General features: G+C 37.4%; 1 protein-coding gene across 1 annotated transcript; it reads left to right on the plus strand.

Annotated features, from left to right (window-relative positions):
* Positions 1-429: 429 nt before the first annotated feature.
* LOC103718504 (pyrophosphate--fructose 6-phosphate 1-phosphotransferase subunit beta) lies at positions 430-19,449 on the plus strand. The gene is made up of 16 exons (XM_039128154.3): positions 430-900; positions 1,022-1,183; positions 1,358-1,479; positions 4,247-4,300; positions 4,449-4,555; positions 4,698-4,803; positions 10,927-10,990; positions 11,605-11,693; positions 13,656-13,787; positions 13,920-14,090; positions 14,196-14,311; positions 14,528-14,639; positions 16,730-16,814; positions 18,507-18,551; positions 18,648-18,716; positions 18,792-19,449. Exons 1-16 carry the CDS (start codon positions 723-725, stop codon positions 18,866-18,868), a joined length of 1,689 nt encoding a protein of 562 aa, XP_038984082.1. The 5' UTR covers positions 430-722; the 3' UTR covers positions 18,869-19,449.
* Positions 19,450-24,266: the final 4,817 nt, after the last annotated feature.

Genomic DNA, 24,266 nt, shown 5'->3' on the forward strand with positions numbered 1-24,266 from the left:
TCCGAAATCAATAATGAAGTCTCCAAGTTGAAAATCCACAAGAATTTCTTTAGCTTATGCAGCTAAAATAAAATCTACATTAATTTGATTTAACTAAAAATTTCACTAGGAATTTAATGGATATCATTTAGGAATTTGTTGGGGCACTTATTTGACCTCCACAAGGAAGCTGATCGTAAAATGATAATAAAAATTAAGTAGATAATAAGATATTACATTCGTCAAAAGAAAAGTGATTGAGACGCTCAGGTGAATACTCGTCAGCAAGACAAACGGCGGCATTACAGCAGCAGAGGAGATGATACGTGCGATAATGAACGTGCCACCTTTAACCAGCCCGAAATCAAAACGGGGTCATGCCGTCCTTTCACCCCGACCGGCCACGGACCCACACACCCGCCCACCGATCCACCCAAAACCATTCACGGCCTCACCAGGATCGGTTCGGACTTCAAACGCCTCGCTCGTTCGTTCCGCGTGTCTTCGTTCCAGAAGAAGATCGGGATCCGCCCTCGCATCGAGACGACGGCCGCACCTTTCTTGTCGCACCGTCCCCCTGAATCCTGATCATATAACGTCGGATAAATCCGTGACGATAACCCTAACCGATCCCACCCTGCTCCCTCTCCCCCTGCTATAAAAGGACCGTAAGCACACTATACAAAGTGATATCTCTTCTCCGTTGCTTGCTCTTATCTCATCATCCTTCTCGATCTCCGCGGATGGCTGCGAACTCCATCCTCGCCAACGGTGGCAAGGGGCCGTCGCCCGGCCGCCTCACGGCGGTGTACAGCGAGGTGCAGACTAGCCGCCTCAACCACTCCCTCCCCCTCCCCTCCGTCGTTAGGGGACCCTTCAAGATCGTGGACGGCCCTCTGAGCTCCGCCGCCGGGAACCCCGGTATCTGTCTCCCTTGTTTTCCCTCTCCCCCTTATGACTTGATTGAGATCTATATCGATCGATCTGAGGCCAATGATGGTCTGTGTTTTGATTGTCATGCTTGTGACGATATCGATTGCAGATGAGATCAAGAAGCTGTTTCCTAATCTTTTCGGCCAGCCCTCCGCTACGCTAGTTCCGACGGGTTCCGCTCCTTCGGAGATGGCTGGGAGTCTTAAGGTCGGAGTGGTGCTCTCTGGAGGCCAGGCTCCCGGTGGGCACAATGTCATCTCTGGGATCTTTGGTGAGCGCTTCGTTTCATTGTTTCTTTTGGATTTTTACCCCTTATTGATTGATTGATTTCTTTCTTTATCCTTTTGTGGTCATGGATGATTTTTTTTTTTTTTTTGTGTGCTTTTGGTTGATTGTGTGATGGATTAATTTCTTGGTTTCCTCATCTTTTTTGTCGTCATGGTAGATTACTTGCAGGATCGAGCCAAGGGGAGCACGCTGTACGGATTCAAAGGAGGTCCAGCAGGGATCATGAAATGCAAATACATGGAGCTCACTTCAGAGTACATCTATCCTTATAGAAATCAGGTATCTGGCTCGCCCTAATAGTTCTGGATTAACCAACCGCATCTTTCTATGCTACAGGGTTTATAGACCGTTTTTCCCCTTCTCTCTCTTGAATTTCAAATTAATATACTATTCACACGTGCTTACCTTGATTAGACAATAATCTTATGGATGAAAAAATATGTTTGAGGAATGATGATGCTGATTTTTCTAACCTAGTTTTGGATAGGAGTATTCGTGGTCTTTCTTTCTTTCTTGCTTTTTAATAGATGTTTAGCTTTTTTTGTTACTGTTGTCCAGAATCTGTAAGTTTAAATAGAGAAAAAAAACTGAAGAAAAAAAAAGAGGATTAGTCTGTGCAAAGTAAAGCTTATGGTTTATAAGGAATGCCATTGTGCCTAAATATTGTACCTAAGTATTATGATGCCAATAAAATACAATAGATTTGCTCCCTGTTGTTGGTTTGACATTGTGAGGCTCAGTTGCCTCCAATAAGCTTGGTGATGGTTCATAATGATTGGTGATGGTTATATTCTGCAATCTGAAATCCCACTGCTTTCAGCCCTAAATCCAACTCGTAACTGTAATTCTCTTCCTTAATGTACAGTAGAGCCAGACTAGCCTATATTCATATTTAAGCCTTATCAGCAAACATGATAAGTAATCTTATTATGAAGCATTTGATAGGAATATGAGTCTAGGTTTGGGTCTTTGTAATCTGTGAATGGCCAGTTATATTGTTGGAAACTCCATGGAGGTTTATGAGTTTACAACATACTGAGTTAAATAAGTAGAAAATGGAACAATAGTGTAATCCTTTTGCCATCCACTAGTCATCGGACTTGTTTGGGCATATTTAGTAATCAAAAGGGACATGCACCATCACCTTGAGTTGCTTGCTTGACGACCAATCCATAAAAAAGTTATGGAAGTTATGAAGCAATCAACAAGACAATCACAACAGTGAGCCATCAATTAATGGACAACTTTTCTCAACAAAATCCAACACATTTATGAGCAAGAAAAGCAAAAGTAGCATGATTTATTGGGAGAAATTATGAATAAGATAAAGTACTTTTTAATTTATTAGTGGATAAATTGGATTCATATTCCATAATTTACTTACATTTTGAAAAGGCTATTTCAGGTGGTATGGCAACCATGACCACAACCAAGGTTCGCCGGATCGACCGTACCGGCGTACCGGTGAGTACCGGCACCGGTACGGTTCCGGTTCGGTACCGGTACCGAACTGGAGCCCCGCGCGCGCGGACATAAAAAAAAAACAACGCGTTGCGCGCGGACGCGTCAAATGCCACGGAGTGGCATTTAATGCCACTTGGCCCACGCGGGCTGGCGTGGGCACGGTGCCCCGTGCGGGGAACCGCGCGCGGGCGCGCGTTTGCGCGTGATTTCCCAAAAAAAAAATACCGCGTCCGCGCGCGTCCTCGCGGACGCATCAAATGCCACAGAGTGGCATTTCATGCCATTCTGTGGCATTAAATGGCCCACGCGGGCTGGGGCTGGCAGCCCGCATGGGCATGGTGCCCTGCGCGGGGAATCGGGCGCGGGCGCGGTCCCGGTCCCTGCGCGGGGAATCGGGCGCGGGCACGCGTTGTCCGCTCGCGCGTCCGCGCGCGTTTCCCAAAAAAAAAGTTAAATGCCACTCTGTGGCATAAGAGGCCCACGCGGGCTCCAACCGCGTGGGCGCTCTTCCCCGCGTGGGCGCACGGGGAAAATGTTTTTGGACTCGGCTTGTACTGACGCGAACCGGCCCGGTTCGCACCGGTACTAGTATGGAACCAATCGATTCCGACCCAATTTGGATCGGAACTGTTTTTATACACTGTACCGTACCGGTGCCCGTCGGCACCGGTTCGGTATAGGCTTACCTTGACCACAACCATCAAGATTTTTTCCCCATTTTTTTGGATAGGCTTTGTTAATCCTCTTTTTCCAAGCATTTCTATTTAGCACTACCTTTAGATAAAACAAGTGATGCACCTGCAGTTGTGAATATCGAATTTGGATCCATTTGATAGTTTGGATTTTTTTTTTTTTAACAACTGGCTGTGAACCTAATGACAAACTTTTACCTTTCTTATCATGATTGGGACTGGCCATGATTGTTTTAAGTTGGCATGACATGTGAGTATTGCTGTGAAAACCAAAGGGGCTAGATGATAAACATCGAAGAAGTGTGAATTAATAATGGGTGCTTTTATTGAAGTGAAAAGTAACATACATTGGTTGGAGAGGAAGGGAAAATATTCACTTCTAGATTGCGAAAGTTATTGTTTGAACGTAAAATTCTTTGAGAAGGCAGCACGGAAACTAAACTATTAAAGTGTATATGGAAAGACATGATGTATTTGTAATCAAGGTAAAACTACGGAGTATCAGAAGCAAGCGTACTCTTGCATTATTCAACATAGTCCTCAGATAAAATTTGCTCATCTTAACATTCCATAACGGTAATTGTGGTGGTGCTCCATATTTGTTCATGCCTATTTGTGCTAGTGGTTCTGTTGATACAACACCATGTGCTATCATGCTATGAATGCTAATCAGCTGTTTGACTGTTGAGTTACAGTCTAGTTGGTGGCCTATGCATACAAATATTTAGCCAGGTAGCACCCAGTACGTTCTGATTCATTGCACACTTGTTTCATGCAAGCATTTACTTAAACAGTAATGACCTTTATGTAGTTTATAATTGCGTCTTTTTTTTATTTTTTTTGGAAGTAAGTTATTTGACTTCAATTTTGTGGTTTTGATATGAAAATAGGGTGGATTTGATATGATCTGCAGTGGAAGGGACAAAATTGAAACTCCAGAACAGGTGCTTATTGTCTATATGTATCTACAAATACCTCTTGAATAAATGCAGTATCTATTGTGAGCCATTTTTACCCTGTTTATGTGATTTTAAATTTTCATTCTTCTCATTTTTTAACTGACTGATGCTCTTGTATGTTCATATGCATCAGTTTAAGCAAGCTGAAGAGACAGCCTTGAAACTTGATTTGGATGGACTTGTTGTGATTGGTGGAGATGACTCAAATACCAATGCATGCCTTCTCGCTGAAAATTTTAGGTACAATGCTAGAGCACATTTCAATTGACTATGCTACTTCATTTATTTCCCCATGCTTGATTAGTAATATTGGTGTTCTAATTCTCTGTTATTATTGTTCTTAATTTGAAGTTTTCACCATTTGTCTTATGGGGTTAAATAGGGCAAAGAATATGAAAGCTCGGGTTATTGGATGCCCAAAGACAATTGATGGAGATCTCAAATGCAAGGAGGTTCCAACAAGTTTTGGATTTGACACAGCTTGCAAGGTCAATTTCTTTTGAACTTCCCTTTCTCCCCTCTGTCTTTCGTTTGCTATATCTTGATGTTATAACTATATAGTTATACTCTCCTAATGTGGGTGTTTGAGTGTTCATGTCCCAAGACAAGTGCCTGTTATACCCATATTTTTAAATTGATTGGCATGATGCTCATGCCTGACGTTGAATCCTTGCCAAATGCCAACTGCTGTAGCTTTATTCTCCATGCAATTTTGTGGTTTTGTTATGGGTATATATCCTTTGATTAGCTTTCATCTTGTTTCGCTCAAATCTGCAGTCCCTACTATTTTGAATAGCATAAGTTGGAGTTTTTAGGTCTCTCACTTCTTAGTGCAGTTTTGACTCACCTGCATATTAGAGAACTTTACTATATGAGCATAGCTGGAATTTGGTGAGTCTTCTTTTCTTCCTTTTTTTCCTAGTGAGAGAAATTTCTAAAGGAATTAAGACTATTCACAACTTAACTTTTAGGTCTTTTACTAGAGTTATCAAAAATAAATATGGTCATGATCCCTCTTTCTACGATGATATTCGTACTTTTTGTTTTTGGATTCTTCTCCCACCTTGTTTCCTCAACTTAGCAAGACGAAGATGGTAATAAATCCTTTAGAGCTTCCAAAGTACTAGGGATTTATGTTTTAGTATGAACTGACAAATCCCAGTATCAGTTATCTATACATGTATCCATTAACTATAGCTAAAACACGAAAAATATTGCCACTATAATCTAGAACAGATGATGGTATGCATATGATACATCGGCTATGATATAATTGCGTTAAAATCATATCATTTATGTTTTGTGAAAGAATGAATCAAATGCCATCTAATCAGGTGCAATAATTACTCACCAATGAGTGATAAGATCAAGATTTTTTAGTTTTCCCCACGACTCTGATGTGGGCCTATACCATGCTATAGAGGGGAAGCTTTTTAGTTCCACAGTGGGGCCATGCACAATACATGAAAGACCTTCATTTTTATAATTTTCAGCCATAAAAGTGCCATATATATTCTAGAGTGAGTTATGAGAAGATTTGTAAGCATTGCGAAGTGAGTTATGAGAAGATCTGTAAGCATTGCAAAGCTATGTTCTAAGAGATCATAGGAAATGTAATCTTTTAATGTGAGTTTGGCTATCTTGAAGTCCAAATCTCATAGATATTTATATATCATTCATTTTTTAAGGATATGTGAATTATCTAGTATTTCCATTTTTTTCTGTTGTCCCAATGGCAAACCAATGAATTAGTACACCAAAAGGATTTAAACAACCCACTATACTTCAAAAAAAATGCCGTTAATTTTCTTGACCTTTTTATCTTTCTTTTTTTATTTTTTATAAGGTTTTGGCATTTATTTTTTCCTAAATTTCAGCTGATAGTATAAAACAAACCCCCAAATTTTCTGAAGCTGAACCTATTTGGTCAACTGAAGTTGGTGGTATTGTTGAGTTTTTGGTTTTAGATAAAATTCATCAAACTCTTACAAATTTATTACAGCGGATTGTTTTCTATTTTGGCTGTTTGGGTTTTAATATAATTCTCATTACTAGATGTATTTTTCTATATTGAACCTTCTATTCTTCCTCTAGTAGTAGACACTTTTCAAGTTTGAGAACCTTAAAGGTTTCTTCTCAGTTGTATGAGTATGAATTTCATAATCACTAATTAGACTCTTACTGGTCAACTAGTCGTTTAGGTCTCATTGTGGAATCGTTGTTGCCAAAGATGCGTTAGTTAATAACAAGGTTTTACATACTGTAGGATGGGGCTGTCCTGGGATTTATTGGAATGGGACACCTTGGGTCCCAACACTTGGACAACGGTTGTCTTGTCTCGTCCTAATCCATTTTCTACTTCATCCCTTCTCGACACTTAGGACAGTGCCCTGTCCGAACACTTTGAGATGGTGGGATGCCCCGCCATCCTGCCGATATTCAAAACCTTGGTTAAGAATATATATGTAGGCCTGGTCTTCTGCTGGTCACAGAACATATGCAAACTAGATTGGATCACACAATGATCAATTATTTGGACTCTAAATAGATGGGACAAAGCTAGTTGTTTGAGGTATCATGGAATGACGATCAACTAGATTTCTACATTGTTAAACTAGAACAAACCTTGTGTTGCTAATGTTGAGTTGGCATTAATCTATCTTTTTTTGTACAATGCTGCCACCTCCTAAAAAGGAAATTCGCCTTGTATCATCACCCCGCATTCTTCTGAGTTTGCTCTAGCATCTTCGTTTTTGATCACCAACTAGATTGGGGTACCCTCCTTATAGGGGCCATTTCGGCCTACACTAGATAGATATAAACCATTCTTAGATGGTTTTTGCTCCCTTTCATACATCCATGTTTTTTTCCCTTCAGTTTAACCACATATGCACCTCAACGTCCGTATCTTGACATAATTCATGTTACATTTACATGTTCTCTACTTTGACCAATTTTGTTCTACAAAATATCTCATGATGTTAAGTTCCTTATGGTATTAAATGATGGCCTTTCACACCAGAGTTTTGTCTCCGCTACATCCTACCTTATTTGGTCCTAAAATAGTCATTAGCCTCTACCTTTTAATTTGTTTGTATAATAGAACCAGCCCCTCGAAAATGTTCGGGTCGAAATATGGCTTTCAAATTAAGTTCCGAATTAGTAAATGCTGCCCAAGGGAGTGGCGATGCCATACACAAAAAGGAAGCGACTCATAGAATGGCAGAGGCAAATAGAGCTTTTGCACATTTTCGTTAATCCATGAACATGATCACGAATATCCTCTCTAGATAGGAGTAGGTCCTCCTTAAAAAGTAATTTAGTCCCATCTACTAGAGCTTGAAGAATTCCCAACGGACCAGCATATTTAGGCCCAATACATTGTTGTATCGTTGCAGATATTTCTCTTTCTAACCATACAATTACTAGTACCCCTATTATGATTCCAAATATAAGGGTAAAAATGGATACAAACATTCATATGAGTCTATATAGCTAATAGGGATTTCTTGGGAATCTCTTGTTGCAAAGTTTGGTTGCGTTTTCTGCTCTAACTACACTGTCATTAAAGCTGCACTTTGTATCCTCTAATGTGGCCAAGACTGTTTTATAAATTTTCCTCTCATAATTTCATTATTTATCATTCTTAATTATGAATTGCCTTTTATTATGTATGCCTTATGGATTGTTTTACATTTTTGAGTTGCATAGTTATCAATTTGGTTTCCTTTTGGAAATTGTGTAGATATTCCGTAATTAATGGGAGATAGAGCTTTGATATCTTAGAGTGGTCTTATATTTTTTTGGATATATGGTTTATTTTTAAGTTGATTAAGATGAATGTCCAAACCATGGTTAATATCTTGCAAATTTCAATAATCTAGAATGGTGTTGGTGTGTTGCTATGATTGGGCAATCCATGATCTGGATTGTTTTCGGAAAGGATCTGATAATTGAACTTTAGATCATCTGATGCAAATTGTAGATCATCCAGTCTATTGGATCATTCCTTTCACCTAAACCAGCTGTTTGTGCACCTCATGCATGATTGGAATGATGCCTCCCCCATCTCATGCATGAAGAGTAAACTGGCCATCCAAAAATTATTTTGTTCCTTTTAGATGGATTTTTGTCAGATTGCTATTGATATTATTTAGCTAATTTTTAGGATGATTTAAAGGAGTTTTGGATGCACATTTTCTTGATTTAGTTTCCCGTTTAAAGAGTTTTATTTGGGGCTTGTTTGGTTCGCGGGAAAAGAAGGAGGAAGTGTGGTCAACGGGAAAGTAATGGGATGCCTCTTGTTTGGTTGAAGTTTTCAAAGAAGAGAGACGGAAAAGTTGTATTCCCATGGGAATATGATTTCCACGTTTCATGGGAAAGTCTTTCCCATGAGAAACATGGAAAAGTTACTTTTCCGTGAGCCGGGAATCACTCCATTTTATTTTTTCCCAAAAAAGCCCTTCAGCATTAAAGACCTAATTTTTATTAAGGGTATAATAGGAATTACACATAACTTTTGCAAAAAAGTGGATGGTCAATCAAACATAAGCATTCTGAAAATCTGTCACTTTCCTATTGTCAACCAAACATGCCAAAAGTATTTTTTCAGGCATCCTCTTTTCAAGAATCTACTTTTCAGAAATCATATTCTTAGGAGAGAATGCTTTCCACGAACCAAATGAGCCCTTGAATTAAATTGAGATGTAAATAAGTGACTAGCTGGCTTCCTAGTGTCCTAATATGAAGAATTCTGATGTCTATCATTCCAAGATCTGGTTCGTTCAGTTATATCAATTTTGGAGTCAAAGAGAAGGAAAGGAGTCCAATTCTAACCCATTATAAGAGGGTTGGTATCCATCTGCGCGAAGTTGATTGGATTAAGTTTTATATGAGGAAGACTAATGTAATAACTTGCTGCAGGCTTCTTTTCCTTTCTTTCTTATTCTTTTATTTGACTTGTCTTTTCTCTCTTTTCAACTCTCCTCAACCCTGTTATTTCTCTTTACTGTGCTAAACACTGCTGTTAAACAGCAAATTTCTTACTGATAACAAGATTTCTCCTGTTTCTTTGACTTGTGGTTTACTTTTTTTTATTTTTTTGTATTCTTCAAAGAAATCTGGAAAGATCGTAGGATTCACGGTTCAATCAACAATCTGATGCAGTCCAACCCCCTTTACGATTTACGATCTCAATCTCAACAATGTTGGTCGAGAAGGGTTTCTTTATATTCTGTTTATGCCAGATCAATCCCAAAGTGCTTGTACAAGGTTTCACTTTTATAATTTAGTGGAAATAGGATCATGTCAGGTAGTAACATGATTTTATTGTATCATTTACCTTTTTAATACAGAACTTGAGTCGAGGCTGTTATTATGATTGGATATCTTACTTAGCTACCACCATTCTTCCAAAGGATTTAGTTTGCGAACATGTTTACTCTCTAATCCTACATTTTTCCTCATGTTTTGTTGTGCAGTGAGTTGTTAGTAGAAGCATTGTTTTGTCTTCAACTTCTGCGTATATCTTGTCGGGCTTCTATTATTATTATTATTGCATTTATATCTGCAAAGATATTGATCTTTAGCAAGTTCTGTCAAATATTTGCTGTACGCTTGTTTTGAAAGATTCAAGTTCATGGTTGATATGAGCTGCTTCTGAGAGTGGTTAAACTCCCAAATGAAGACTGAATTTTTTTAGTTTCACTTGGAACTGACGTGATCAGGGTTGGTTTGGGACTTGTTTGTAGCAACATTTCATACATAAACAGCTGCTTTTTGTAATTCTTTGGCTCTTTATTGATTTGCTTTAATTTTGAAAAATAAGTTAAGAAAGGGATTTCTTTTCCTAAGCTTCGTGAGACTTTAAACTCAAGGAGGGAGGGAATTGTAGAGTAGATTGGACCTCTTAAATAATGAATTCAAGAATCGTGACCAAATCTGTGATACTTGACTTGAAGTCCTCTTTATAGGTTCTTGAGCTCCATAATCCCACGAGTTCTAAGTATATTTCTTCATTCCTCTCCCATGTATTACTTCAAGAAATCATTTTTGTTTTTAGAATATGTAGATTGATCATCAAATATTTATTAGACTAGGAATGTTTTCTCTGTACTCTTGTTGGGAAGCTGAGTGGTTCTGTATGTGTAATTGAGAAAACTGGATAGGGAATAACCTGTCTTTTGGTAATTGTTGTCCTCTCTTAAGAAAGGCATCGTGTTCTTGGGAGGTGGATTTGTGTAAATGAGAATAAAAGGCAGCATGTGATGTCATTGTGATGTTTCTGATCCTCAACCTTCCATCTAGTTGGTGACAAATGAATTTAAAGTCATTGACTACTATGCTTTTGTCTTCACTTACAGATGCATGTTACAAACATGCACAAAAACATGTGCAATGTGCAACTTTTGTTGTCACATAGTTGGAAGTACGGTCTTGAATTCGATCATATAAGAGGTGCAAATATTAATCTTTCTAGCAGGACATGCACGATTTTCTTTTCATTACTTCAACTATGCAATGACTATCCTCCTAGACTCGTGGCCGTCTTGTGTTTCTCACGTTGTTGATGTCCTTACTGCACATTGTGGGGCTTGTTTCTTGCTTTGCAGATATATGCTGAAATGATAGGAAATGTTATGACAGATGCTCGGTCAACTGGGAAATATTACCACTGTAAGCTTCTTCATTATTGATAACTACAAAGTTAATAACATGTTTTTCAAGCTGCTTTGGTGTTAGCTACTGAAACATTTTCAATATACGGCTTACTACTTGTGGCTGATATTTATGCAGATTGGCCTTTCTTTATAGGAACTAATGGCTAGTAAAATGTGGCCTCATAGTTAGGTCTGCTTGTGTTTATGTTCTTGATTATTATTGCTATATACCTTATATTAAAGGTTTGCAGTTAATCACTTGTGTAAGGCAGAATCATGTGCCCGGACTGAGTACTCATCTTTCCTTAGGCTGGGCTAATTTAATGTTCAACATGCAGAAGTTTTTCACATTTTTCATAACTAGTTAATTTAGGCAATTGCTGTGCTGTTTAGCTGCTCATATTAGTAGCTAGTCTTCGAGTCTTTTCATTCCGATATGTTCAAATTTCTCGTTCTCAGTTTTTTTTTTGTTATGTAGTGAAAAACCATTGAACGTAGATTTGCTGGGTTTTGAAACAATTTTCATATGATCAGGGTTATTGGCAAATGCCCTGTTTTCTATGCCGAATATTCACAAAGCCAGTTATTTGCTCCTGTAAGCAAACCTTGAAATGTTTATTGCTTCTGCAGTTGTAAGGCTTATGGGACGTGCTGCTTCTCACATCACATTGGAGTGTGCTTTACAAACACATCCAAATATTACTATCATTGGAGAAGAGGTGATTTTCTTGTTTTCTTGCAGATTTTATTTTAAGTGAACTATTTGAGAATATATAACTTTGCATCACAATGTGCTGCCATGCTACAGGTTTTCATAATCCATATTTAAACTTGCCTCGGTCCAATCAATGTTTACAAGGGTGTCTTTGAGGCTGTCTCGCCTCATGCCTTGATGCAAGGCACTTATAACTGTAGCTAGACTTGGGTTAGTTGTATGAATTGAAGCAGAACACAATGCATAGAGAAGCTTGTGGGGTTCTTAAGCTGCATCTTAATGCATGTTGTGTATGTATAAAGCTTTGATTACTGTTAAAACTCGTAATGAGCAAGTATTATTTATTTTACATGATGTTTCTATGTGTATGAAAATTCCAAATTTTTCTATTGGGGGATTTGGAGCTCTACAATTTGTGTTCCATGGGAGTTTGAAAATATTTAGATATTAAACAAGAGGCTACTTTTTCATATAATTTTCTTAATATTTGTGGAATTATGTATTGTTGCTACACAAAAGCTTTGGTCAAAAATCCCATCCAAGCATATTCATATTTATCATGTTTTTACCAAAGTATACACATTACAGTTCAAGGCTTACCTGCCACCACCTTTATGGACATTAATTTTGACTGTGGACTTAATCATTTAAGTTGACAATGTTTTTTCCCCTCTATTGCCATACTTGCTGGCAAGCTCTCATCACGGATTCTGCAATTTAAGTCAAAGTGTTCAATTAATTTATTTCAAATTTCTTAATGTTAAGGTCCTTAATATATTCTTGCTTATCTCAATTCTTGATGCCTGGTTTGACAGTTTTCTTTTGTCCATTTTTGCCTGTTTCATCCTGTGCTTAATTGATTAGAGAGCTAAGCTTTGCTGATATCTCAGAAGTACTGATTCATGACACTTTTGACATTCTTGGCCAACTTTATGCTAAAAATTGTTAGATATTTAGTGCACTGGATGTTTCTTTCAGCCTCTTATTTGTAGCATGCATGATGCACTCAATGAATTGATAGCACAGTGTCTGATCTGATAGTGAATTCATGTATTTTAACTACGGTTTCTTATCCTAATGGGTTATTGCACAGTTTATTGAAATTGTTTGTTTATATAATTATTTAACTAGCATTTCCTGAACTCGAAATGAGGGTCTTGTATTATGAAGTAATATGATAATGTTTAGGTTGGCTAATTTCTTTGTACCACAATGACTAAACAAATAGTTGAATCTGTATTAGACCGTACATTCAATTTTATAATCTTTTTGTAGCCAATAAATCTAGGGAATTGCACTTCCAGAATGCTATGAGATAGCCAAAAAGAATGAAGTATAATAACAGAGGAATCTAGCCAAATAGACAACAATCCAAAATTCAGTATCTGCTGAAATTTGACAACGTACACCTTTTTTTGGAAAATTTGAGAATGGACATACAATGCCTGATGTTGTCTTTTCAGCCCTCCGGATATGGCTTGTAGAGATCCATTTTCATGATTGATTCTTATGTAAAGCTTTTCACGGTATATGTCTGAATATCTTCATTTATGTAATTATTTTGTGGTTCTACCTTCTTAAGGTTTTTGGTATCTGTTTTAGATCCTTTATATCGTATATATAGGTCCTAAGAGTATCTGCTTTATAGTCACTCATTAAATGCTGTTTCACTGACTAATATTCTGGCATCTGTCCAATGAATTCCATTTTATCTGTTTTCCATAACACATTCTGGTTAGTGGTTGCATTAGTACCAAAATGGTTGCTCGTTATACATGGCTTATGAGCAAACTCATTTCATATATTCACATTCATGGATTTTAAATGCATGTTCATGACTTTGTCTTGTCAATTATTTTATCGGGCATCTCTGTTCGTTTTTTATTATGACTTTCTATTGTTAATTATTTTATCGGGCATCTCTGTTTGTTTTTTATGATCATATGAAATTTATCATTTGTTGCAGGTGGCTGCCAAGAAGCTAACACTCAAAAATGTCACAGACTTCATTACTGATATAATCTGCAAGCGTGCAGAGCTTGGTTACAATTATGGAGTTGTTCTTGTACCGGAAGGTTTGATTGATTTTATTCCAGAGGTATGCCATATTTTACTTTCTTTAGTTTTCTTGAGTCTAAGATTGGTTCCAAATGCCCCTTGGACTTGTCTTGCGTTATTAATAGACCGACAATTATTGGATTAGAGAATGATGATATTCTGCTATCTTCAGGTTCAGCAACTTATAGCAGAACTAAATGAGATCTTAGCTCATGACGTTGTTGACGAGGAGGGACTGTGGAAAAAGAAGCTTAGTGATCAATCTCAGCTTCTTTTTGAATTTTTACCTCAGGCTATCCAGGAACAACTGTTGTTAGAAAGAGATCCACATGGAAATGTACAGGTACTTGAAGTATTTAGGTTTCATGTTTAGTTTCTCATCCTTGTAAATTGTGTGAATCAAATACTCATGCCTATTGTACCATGTCTTCTTATTTGAAATGGTTAGGTTGCCAAGATTGAAACTGAAAAAATGCTTATTTCTATGGTTGAAACTGAGTTGGACAAGAGAAAGTCAGAGGGAACATATGCAGAGCAGTTTAAAGGGCAATCCCACTTTTTTGGGTAGCCACAATACTCACTGGTTATTTTTTGTTATTTTTAAATTATGACTGTCCCAAGATAATTATTTTCTTTGATTTCTAATCATCATGCTGATCAGCAAATTTTGTAATGATAGATCTGGAGCATCTTATCAATCACATTTTAAACCCACTGTAACAGAAGTGCCTTTGTCCATCTTTCTGCTTCTGATTTTTGCAATGTGGATATATATTGCAGTTATGAAGGAAGATGTGGTTTGCCCACAAATTTTGATGCGACATATTGCTATGCTTTGGGTTATGCTGCAGGAGCTCTTCTCCACTCTGGAAAGACTGGTCTCATTTCTTCAGTATGTTACATCTACCACCTATTATTGTTCAGTTTAACAAATGTGCCTATGACATTCTATCTTAATTTTTGAATTCATCTGCTTCATGCAGCCTAAATCATGTTTTGTGAAACCTGGTTATACCATTTCATGTAAATAACCATTTTTACTGCACTGCTTGTCTTGATCGGAACAGATATGCTTCATCAGAATGTAAGAAGTTAAATTAATAAAGAAAAATAAACTAGTAAATATGAGAATTCTCCTCAAAGCCTATGGTAAAGAATGTTATGCTATCTTTAGCATGGAAGAATGCACCTTGATGGCCAGGAACTTCTATGATTCTACCTTGGGTGCTGCACCTGCTTAAGGACCTCTCTTGAATCTCAGTCTCATATCTGCATCATAGGCACTTCTGTAAATTGTTCAAATTTTTCACTTTCCCACCTGAAGCTGGATCTGCTTTCCATACCTGCTCCCACTTCAAGTAACTAAACATTGCACATCCATTTACTATGTTGGCTTCCTGCATTTGGTTGTAAGATTGATGCACACAACATTTGATGTCATAATCAATGTTATCCATTTCATTAAACATAGATTTGAATTCACTTTCGAATGTTGGCTGACATGTATCTTATCAGAAGTTTCCATTCACTGGATTTCAGACTGATTACATCAAAGATTTTTTTCTCATGAACTTCTGACAGTAGGTTGACTTATGAAATTGTGGAAAATGTAGGAATCGAAGATGGCCCTATTAGGCACCTAAACTTGTGTAGCCCTATCATTATTCTCATTCAACTTTTTCTGGAAATATCTTTGCCACTGTTTCATAATTTCATTGTTCTAAATGAGTAGTTCTACTGCTTTCACTCCATGTATTCGATGGGGTCTAGATTCTACCTTTGATCTTATTTTTGCTACCTGGATATTATCTTTCTCACCCTCCTTTGAATTCAGCTTCTTATATGTACTGAACACTACATATTTTACCTCAGTGACTTCTTAACTCACTTTCATAATTTTTTTCCTTGACTTCAATTTTCTATTTGTCATTTCCGAGGATGCAACCATCTTTAGCATTGAATTTTCACTTGCTATGAATGTGCCACATTTAGTACTTTTGATAGGTTAATTCATTGAATAATGAAGTTTGACTGTAAGATATATGAATGTTTATCCTTACCAGTTAATCTTGTCAAGAGCTTCGTAGTCTATTTAACTAATCAAAAAATTATTCTGAAATTCTAGCCTTGCCTATAAAACAGATGATCTTATCCTGGTTTTGGCCCAACCCATAGAAGCCTATGGGTCAAGTCTTAGACTAATCCTTGACCTGAAGTCAAATTGCATCAGATCTGTTTTCGGTAGACTTGTACTTGACCTGGTTTTCTTGCTCTCTAGGCCAGTTTTATTATCTGGACATGGTATGCATTCTTTGTAACCATGGCTGTTAATTTTGATAGCTTATATACAAGTAAGAGTACTTTGTTTTCTATTCTGCCGCCAATTTATTATTGCTATATTCTTGATTTTGTATTATTATGCAATTTATGAGATATGGGTATACCATACAAAACTTTGCGCGATCCAAACACATCCATCTTATAAATGAAGGGGTTGGTTTCAATCTGATTTATGACTTGCAGCCAATTTCAGTAATAGCTTGCTTTTGTTAGATCAAGACTTCATCTGATGACTTGCATTTAGGCCAAATCTGTTATGTGGACAATGATGCAAGATTGCCTATTCATTTACAAAATCTAGATACACTTAGGTTGTGTCAGTAATTTATTATGTTATATTCTTCATATTGTCACATTATGTAGCAAGATTTAGGTCATCCCAGATGTACACCTTATTTTCTGCTTTTCGCTAACATGACTTTTAGAAGCTCTCAACAACCTTACATTGGATTGCTCTAATATAATTGGAGTAGACTTGTGTTTGAATTATGATGATGGTATGTCTTTATTCATATTTGCAATTTTTATATGTTAATTGGATAAGGATCTTATGTATCTATGGGTAGGAATAATACGCCCCTATACATTCAGTGGACTAATATAATTTCAGTAATGCTCCCCTTTTCTGGTGTCATTGCTTAGGTGGGTAACTTGTGTGCGCCTGTTGAGGAATGGACTGTTGGAGGCACTGCACTGACATCATTAATGGATGTTGAGAGGAGACATGGTATGTGATAAAATATCACTGTTCCTTTTATTGTATTGTGAATGTGCAACTTTTCTGTTTTTATTCCGTTAGATTTTTTTTCTTTATTTTCCTTTTTTTAATCTACATTCCTGGTTTTCTGAGAGATTAGGCACTATCACTACATTGCCAACACCCAAGTGTATGACTCCAGCCTTTAACGACTCCGCTTTTCCATAAATTCTTGGTTATCCTTCTCCAGTCTCTCTTTTATCCCGTCCCACCAATTTGGCTCGCATGCATAGCATGTGTAGGGTTCTATTTTTGTCCTATAGAATGGACCATATGCAATGCGCTCCCGAGTTTGGAGTTTTAGGAAAGTAACAATGTATGTGATAGTACCTTGTGGCTGAAGGTTCATGCCTTTCTTTTTAGTTGACATACTCGAGTCTCTCAACTTTTTTTTTTCCTTTTTAGATTTGTTTTGCCAATATAATGTGTATAGTTTCCCTCCTATGTTCTAAGTTAACAGCTATATCTCACCTGCAACTTGACCTTGAGCTTTTCTTGGGATAATGGAAAAGCATGGCTGGCCGGGTGAGTAAAAAGATGAAAGTTTACAGGAAGATCGGTGTTAAACTCATTTTTCTTGCAACATGATGAGACATGCTTGCCCCTTTTTTATAAGTTCTGCTCTAGTTAAAGGAGTCTGGAACACAAGTATGTTTCTTTATGTATAAGAAGATATTTGGTTTTTTGTAGATTGATAAATTTACAACTTTCTAATTAGGTCAGCAATAACTTTTCTGAGATTTTATGTTTAATAATCATTGCAGTTGTGATAAAGTAGCTGCAGAAATAACTGCAGGGTGAAAACTAATGAAAGCTGAATGAAAGAGGAACGTATAAATCTTTCTGCTTTTCTTGCACTGAATTAGGGTATAGTTAGATTCATTCCACTTAATTATTATATTGGGAAACTAGCAATGCATAATCACGTTGTTCCTATGTGGAGTAAGCTGGTGGATTCAGGGGGACCGGCAATTAATCTGGCAAGGCTGTATATACAAAGCTGCTTTTTGAGGGTTTTTTTTTTTTGGATACAACAACATCAGAAGTAATGTCTAGAAAGATTAAAATGTCATGGAACCAATTATAATCAAGTGTTCTATAGAATGACCAATATCTTAAATGATCATATTAATTTTTTCCTGTGTTGCATGGTGAGCGGTGGTAATTGGTCCAACCTCTTTGTACATTGTTTGTGCATAAACTTTCCATTAAGTTACCTTACTTGGTATAAAGGCCTCTTAAAGTTATGGAACTGAAGCATCAGAACTGATCTTTCATGATAACCTGACGCGAGGCATGATCTTCAACCATATGTTATCAAAATATGAAGACTATGATAAAATTGTGGGTATATAGGCAGTATGCCATAATTTCATTTGTGTTTGATATCTTTTATTAATAGAAGCCAAATGAATTTTGCTTGGTTGTAGTTTTCTCTTGCTTTTCCCCTTTCTCATGGTGGTATTCACGCTAAGCTAAACTTAGTTTCCCCTTTCTCATGGTGGTTTGAGAATCCGCCACAGGAATTTATTGTCTGGTTAAGTATTCGTTGCTTGGTTGGTTACATGTAATTATAGAAGCAGTTTTAGAATAATGTCTGTGGTATTATTCTTTTTTTTTTTTTTTTTCTATGGACTTAACGACTTCTGAGCCTACGTGCAGGTAAGTTCAAGCCTGTACTAAAGAAGGCAATGGTGGAGCTTCAAGGTAGATCTTCTGCTCTTACCAACACACAAGCCGTCTCTTTTCCCTATTGCCTCTCTACCTGGTCTATCGTCGAGCTCACCAACTCTAATTTTTCAGGCGCACCATTTAAAAAGTTTGCGTCCGTGCGAGATGAGTGGGCCCTGCGCAACAGATATATTAGCCCAGGTATGTTTTCTTGCTTCTGCAGAGGTAGGATATGGATTGCTTCAAATTGAATTAAATACCGTTTAACCTCCGCAGGCCCAATTCAGTTTATTGGCCCTGGATCCAATGACGTCAATAACACTCTGCGGCTGGAACTTGGAGCGCAGGCATAATGATCTCCAATATTGGTAACGTGCTTTTAATGAGGAAAAAAAAGGAAACCTCCATGAGGGTGTGTTTCTCCTTATTTTGAAGGGTGAATAAGACATAAGTTGTTCTTGAAGCAATCTAGCTGATGTTTAAAAAAAAAGTTGATATTGGACCCCCCCCACCCCCCCCCACCCCCCCCCCTCTTGTGGAAGGTCCATTGTGCCGTAAGCCAGAGCCGCACTGCACAATATTACCATCAAAAGATTGTCTTTGCCACCAACCGTTGATTGTATCATATTCCATAAGATGGGGCCATGTTGGAAAATAAGCTATATGCGTGATTTCGTTATGTACATATTTCACTGCCGCCTGTAATGAGCATCCTGCACGCTCTTTAGCGGGAATTAAAGACTGCTCCAGCTTGCTTGAGTTTTAGTCGTCGAAAGAACCATCAAGCTAGACTTTCTACCAACCACTGGTGGTTGTAAGAGTGGAACTTCCAATTGGTGGACTGGTGGTAGCTTGGTGTAATTAATTTCAAGTGAAATACCTGCTCAACTAGCTTGTTTAAGAAACCTTGCAAGAATTAAAGAGTTTCTCAAGACATTGTTGTCCCTCACGTACAACCGAGTTCATTTTCACTAGCCTATTTAGTATTATAAGTAAAAAATATTCTCAAATCATAATATACGAGTATATTTGTTTGATAATTTTTGTGTACTATAATTTTATCTTGTGATTATGGGAATATGTAATATTGATGGTTGATAAAGAGGGCGGAAAGAATGCGGCACATTTTTGACAATCAGGAAGGCCAGGAGACATGAGACTGGGCATCAGGTCGCTGGTACCTATCCATCCCTAGGGTGAAAATAGATCAAATATCGTCTTGATCATTCCGCATCTAAATCTACTGAATATGGATGCAAGTTATAACCATGTCCTTCAAAGAAAAGCATATAAAAATATGCATGCATCAATGCCCGAACTGTATTTAAATATTTGATTTTGCTTACAATTCTATTTAGTTTCATGTAGCTATCATAAACTCCAAAAGAAAATAAGTCACAAGGACACATTTTTGGTTTAATTTTCTTTCCATGCGATGATATTTTTTATATGATGATTTGCATTCTTAATAATCAGATGTTTTAACAAAATTATTAGGATCCGAAACAAAGCTCAGATGATTTGCTTCTGTATGATTATTTATTTATTTAAAAAACTCAAAAGACATTTAAAATGAATTAAAAAATATATAATGGAATAATTTTCTATCCATAAAATTAAACTATCCCGTTAATTTTGTGTTATATTCTTATTTGCAAATATTCGATCTAATACTGAATCTGTTTAGAACAAAAGTGAATACAAATTTATCTGATTAAAAGATATGTATCTATATTTGATATTCATCAAATAGAAAAAGGATAGAGACATTGATACACTAATATCCGATCTATTTTCAACCCCACCTAAACCCCAGTAACTTAAACAACTAAACCAGTTAGCATCCTGCAGAAAGAGCTCAACTCACTAGATGAACTTTCATTAAAAAAGAGTAAATAAAATAGTCATCTACTGGTTTCTTATCCACCGTACAGTTTCTGACCCAACTGGGAGTTACTGCGAGGCTAGAGTTTGAAAATGCAATTTACTTTGTTTGGATGCTGAAGGATATTTTCATACCTATACGATCTCCCAACAAGATCTTTGATCTGAAAATAAGCAGGGTCAAGGAGATTGTTGCAGCCAGAAACACAACCAATCCTTACTATTAGGGTAACTAAATCCGTTTTCAAAGTAATTTATCTTATCTTATATCAAATAAAGATTAGCAATGTGTCCGGTTCTCTGGTAACAGCTCGAGCAGCCGGGAAACCAACCATCTCAAAATCAGAAATGCCATTGACCAGATCTTATAAGATCTTCTAGCATCCAAAAGCTCATCCCTCTTGTAGTTGCATTTCAACATTTCATTGGGTCATCAGAACAATGAGATGAGACGCTCCAGCACAAAGAGTTAGCAGAATGCACTCACTCAAAGAAAGATACACAAGCCTTCTTGTTATATCCATTATGTAAATCAATTCATAATGAGAATTTATTTTAGGTAAGCCATGACAGAATTTGTTAACTCAAATTGAATGCAATAAAGCCAAGAAACTTACAGAAGTATCTTTAGATGTATCAGAATATTCACATTGACTCCACAAAGTACTCAAAATAGATTAGAAGTGAGAAAGGTATTCCATAAAACATATTCTTGTCGTAAAATGGCATATCCTTGATTTTCTCTATAAATATCTTACAACGATGAATGCATCTAGAAAACATGGAAGTGAATTTCACATGAACATAAAAGAGGTGATTGGAAAAGTCAGTGATATTGAAAAATTCCTCATTCGATTGGATCATAATGAACATCCAAACACAGCTTCTAATAAACCGCATAGCATGTGCCAGACAGTTCTCTAGCTTTGTTTTTGGTAAAAGGATGTCCATAGGCAATGAGCTGCATATAGGCTCATCGAGATAATGTGATACATGATGTTTCCAAAACAAGAGCTCAATAAAATTTAACACAAGCCAAGAATAGGTTTCTCATTTATAAGAACTTAGGAAGAGAAATCATTGTCTCCAGCAAGCAAAATGAAAATGATGCTGCAAAAACTACCAGTATAGCTAAACAGATATTTTACAAACTCCTATTACAAAACAGATAATATTCCATCATGAAACTATACTTTTGCAAGCTTCCATGATCATACCCATTAGACGGAGCACCTTTATCGTATTTGCATAATTTATACTTACAGAAACTTAAAAACATGAGCAAAAGTTTTGATATAAGAAGAAATTTTATATGGTCCACAATAATGTGCACCTAAAGGAATAAAAACTCGTATACTTTAGAAGCAGGTTCAAGAACACAAGTTAGCAAACACACAAGTAAAGATAGTCTGCTAGGCTCCAACATCCTGTTTGACTCTGGATGGCTCCTACAGAAAGCATCATTAATTAAGCCCACCTCAAGAGGATTCTATTCCATAATTGTAACGATCAAGTACTTTACTCAGAAGGCAAGAGCCTGCTAGGCTTCAACATCCTGTTTGACTGTGGATGGTTCCTACAGAAGGCATCATTAATTAAGCCCACCTCAGCAGGATTTGATTCTATAGTTGTAACAATCAAGTACTTCACCCAAAAGGCTACCTAGAAGAAATTATTTGGTTTTTTTTGGCTTGTATAAGCTTCTAAGATCCATCCAGTGCACAACCAATGTGAGACAAAATATACACTTGCATGGGTCGTCACAACAATGATGCCATTCCTCACAAGTCACAATGTTAAAAAATCATAGTGAACATGCAAATTGCAAGTATTTTAATTAGTCCACAATTTATTCTTATTTAGTTGCTTATCAAATGAATGCATGATGCATAAGAACTATTGCAATGAATTAATATTTTCACAGGCAATGCAAACTAATAAACAAGATAAACAACACATGAACATAGTGGCTGCTAACTAGTGTAGTTGGTAAAGTCATTAGGCTGTGCTAACCAATGACTTGAGTTCTAATCCCATCCAAATGAAGGTGGCTGTGTGGGGGTTTAACCTCTACTCTTTAAAAAAGAAAACACTACCCATTACTCCATCCATTTTCCTTTCTCTTTTTTTCCTCCTTTCTATGCCTTTGATATGATTCTTATCAATCTAGTAGTCAAGGACCTTCTGCTGGTAACCACTTACGAGTTCATTTCTAACACTACCTTTACAACATATATATGTTGACTACTTGCAAGTAGGCTCACCACAGCACTGATGTCATTTATCTCTAGATTCAGCATCGAAACTGATGTCATAATTGCTGTACAAAGTTTTCAGTAGGCTCATCACAACATTGATGTCATATCTCTAAATTCAGCAGCGAAACTGATATCATAATTGCTGTACAAAATTTTCAGTGTTGTCAACGGCATCTGATATAAGGATCACTGTGCCGGCAGTGAGGCCCGGACTAGTTGCCAATGGCACAGTTCGGTACACCCCCATGCCGGGCCCATGAGGTGGGGGGGGGAGGGAGAGAGAAGGATAAGACCGGTAGCAGAGCGCATCCCGACACAGCAGAGAGGACGGGGGAGAGGGAGAATGGGAGAGAGGAAGAGAGAGAGAGGGGGGAGAGAGAGGGAGAGCAGGGGAGGGAGAGAGGAGGAGGGTGGCGGACATCCGGTGGAGGGCTTATTTTGAAAAAAATAAGTTGGCAAGGGCTTTGCCGACTTCACTTAAATTCTTTGAAAATAAAGAGGGGCGCCCCTCCGGGACTAGAGGCGGAGCCCCTCCTTTGCCCCTCCGCGCGCGGCTCCCCGGCTCTCCACCGATCGTCCTCCACCCTCCTCTCTTCCTTCCTCCCCCTCTCCCTCCCTTACCCCCCCTCTCTCTTATTCTCTTTCCTTCTCCCTCTCCCTCTCCATCGCCGGTTTCTTATTTTACTTGCCGGAACCACTCCAGTCCACTGCCGGTATGGCTCGGTACGCCCCGAGCCAAACGGTTTGGGACGGTTCCATTGTCCTTGCTAAATTCGACATGCATTTGCACCTAGTCATTCTACCACACCAATCTATTTTTTCATCCTTAAAATAACCAAACCATAACAACGATATAGCTTGACAAATGAATCGCATATTACTTTGATCTAAATATAGGTCAGTACACAATTCTTGCCTAACAAGACCTATACCCAGAAATCTGTGTCAAAATTACAATTATTTATGAGAATGAGCAATTGTTAAACTATCAGAAACCACGAGACTTATTTTAACTTTGGGAAGCAACCAAGTTTAGTAGGGTAAGCTGACAGATATGGCCTATAATCAGTTTCAAAATTAACAAAAATATCATATGAATGTGGGTTCAAATACATAGCAGCCTGAACATTTGATTTTATACATCCCTCAAGTCTGATGCAATATAGATGAAGTAACTATCTTAGCATAAAATATGAATCTGATAACAGGAACAATAACCATTCACATGTTCAAATTTATCGATCTAAAATAGAGCCCTTGTAAACCTTATAAATAAATCATTGAAACAATCTTTTGTAAAATTCTGGTGTAAAATAATTTATATTTGCAATCTAGTGACCTGATTTCGTTCAAGCAATACCAAAATCATTATCACGAAGGGCGATGCCAACTTAATGTATTTGGACCATAGCTTGAAGTTTATAGTTATCCAAAGGACAATCGTCCTTGAGTTCCAACTTAATCTACTCTGCAAAAGAGATACAATTATTCAACAGGTTTAGTTGATCATAGAAGGACCAGATGAAAGCAATGGAATGGGAAGAGGGAAATGTTGAGAACTAGATGAGGAATCCATTTAACATATCTTCCATTCAATATGAAACATGCA

The sequence above is a fragment of the Phoenix dactylifera genome, chromosome 11 (assembly GCF_051530095.1).
Source record: "Phoenix dactylifera cultivar Ajwa chromosome 11, Ajwa_hap1_PhDact_Kaust_v1.1, whole genome shotgun sequence".
Lineage (NCBI taxonomy): Eukaryota > Viridiplantae > Streptophyta > Magnoliopsida > Arecales > Arecaceae > Phoenix > Phoenix dactylifera.

Coding starts and splice junctions, on each gene's coding strand:
- LOC103718504 (XM_039128154.3), top strand. CDS start 723: ATGGCTGCGAACTCCATCCTCGCCAACGGTGGCAAGGGGCCGTCGCCC. Junction 1,184..1,357: donor TGTCATCTCTGGGATCTTTG/GTGAGCGCTTCG, acceptor TCGTCATGGTAG/ATTACTTGCAGGATCGAGCC. Junction 4,804..10,926: donor GATTTGACACAGCTTGCAAG/GTCAATTTCTTT, acceptor CTTGCTTTGCAG/ATATATGCTGAAATGATAGG.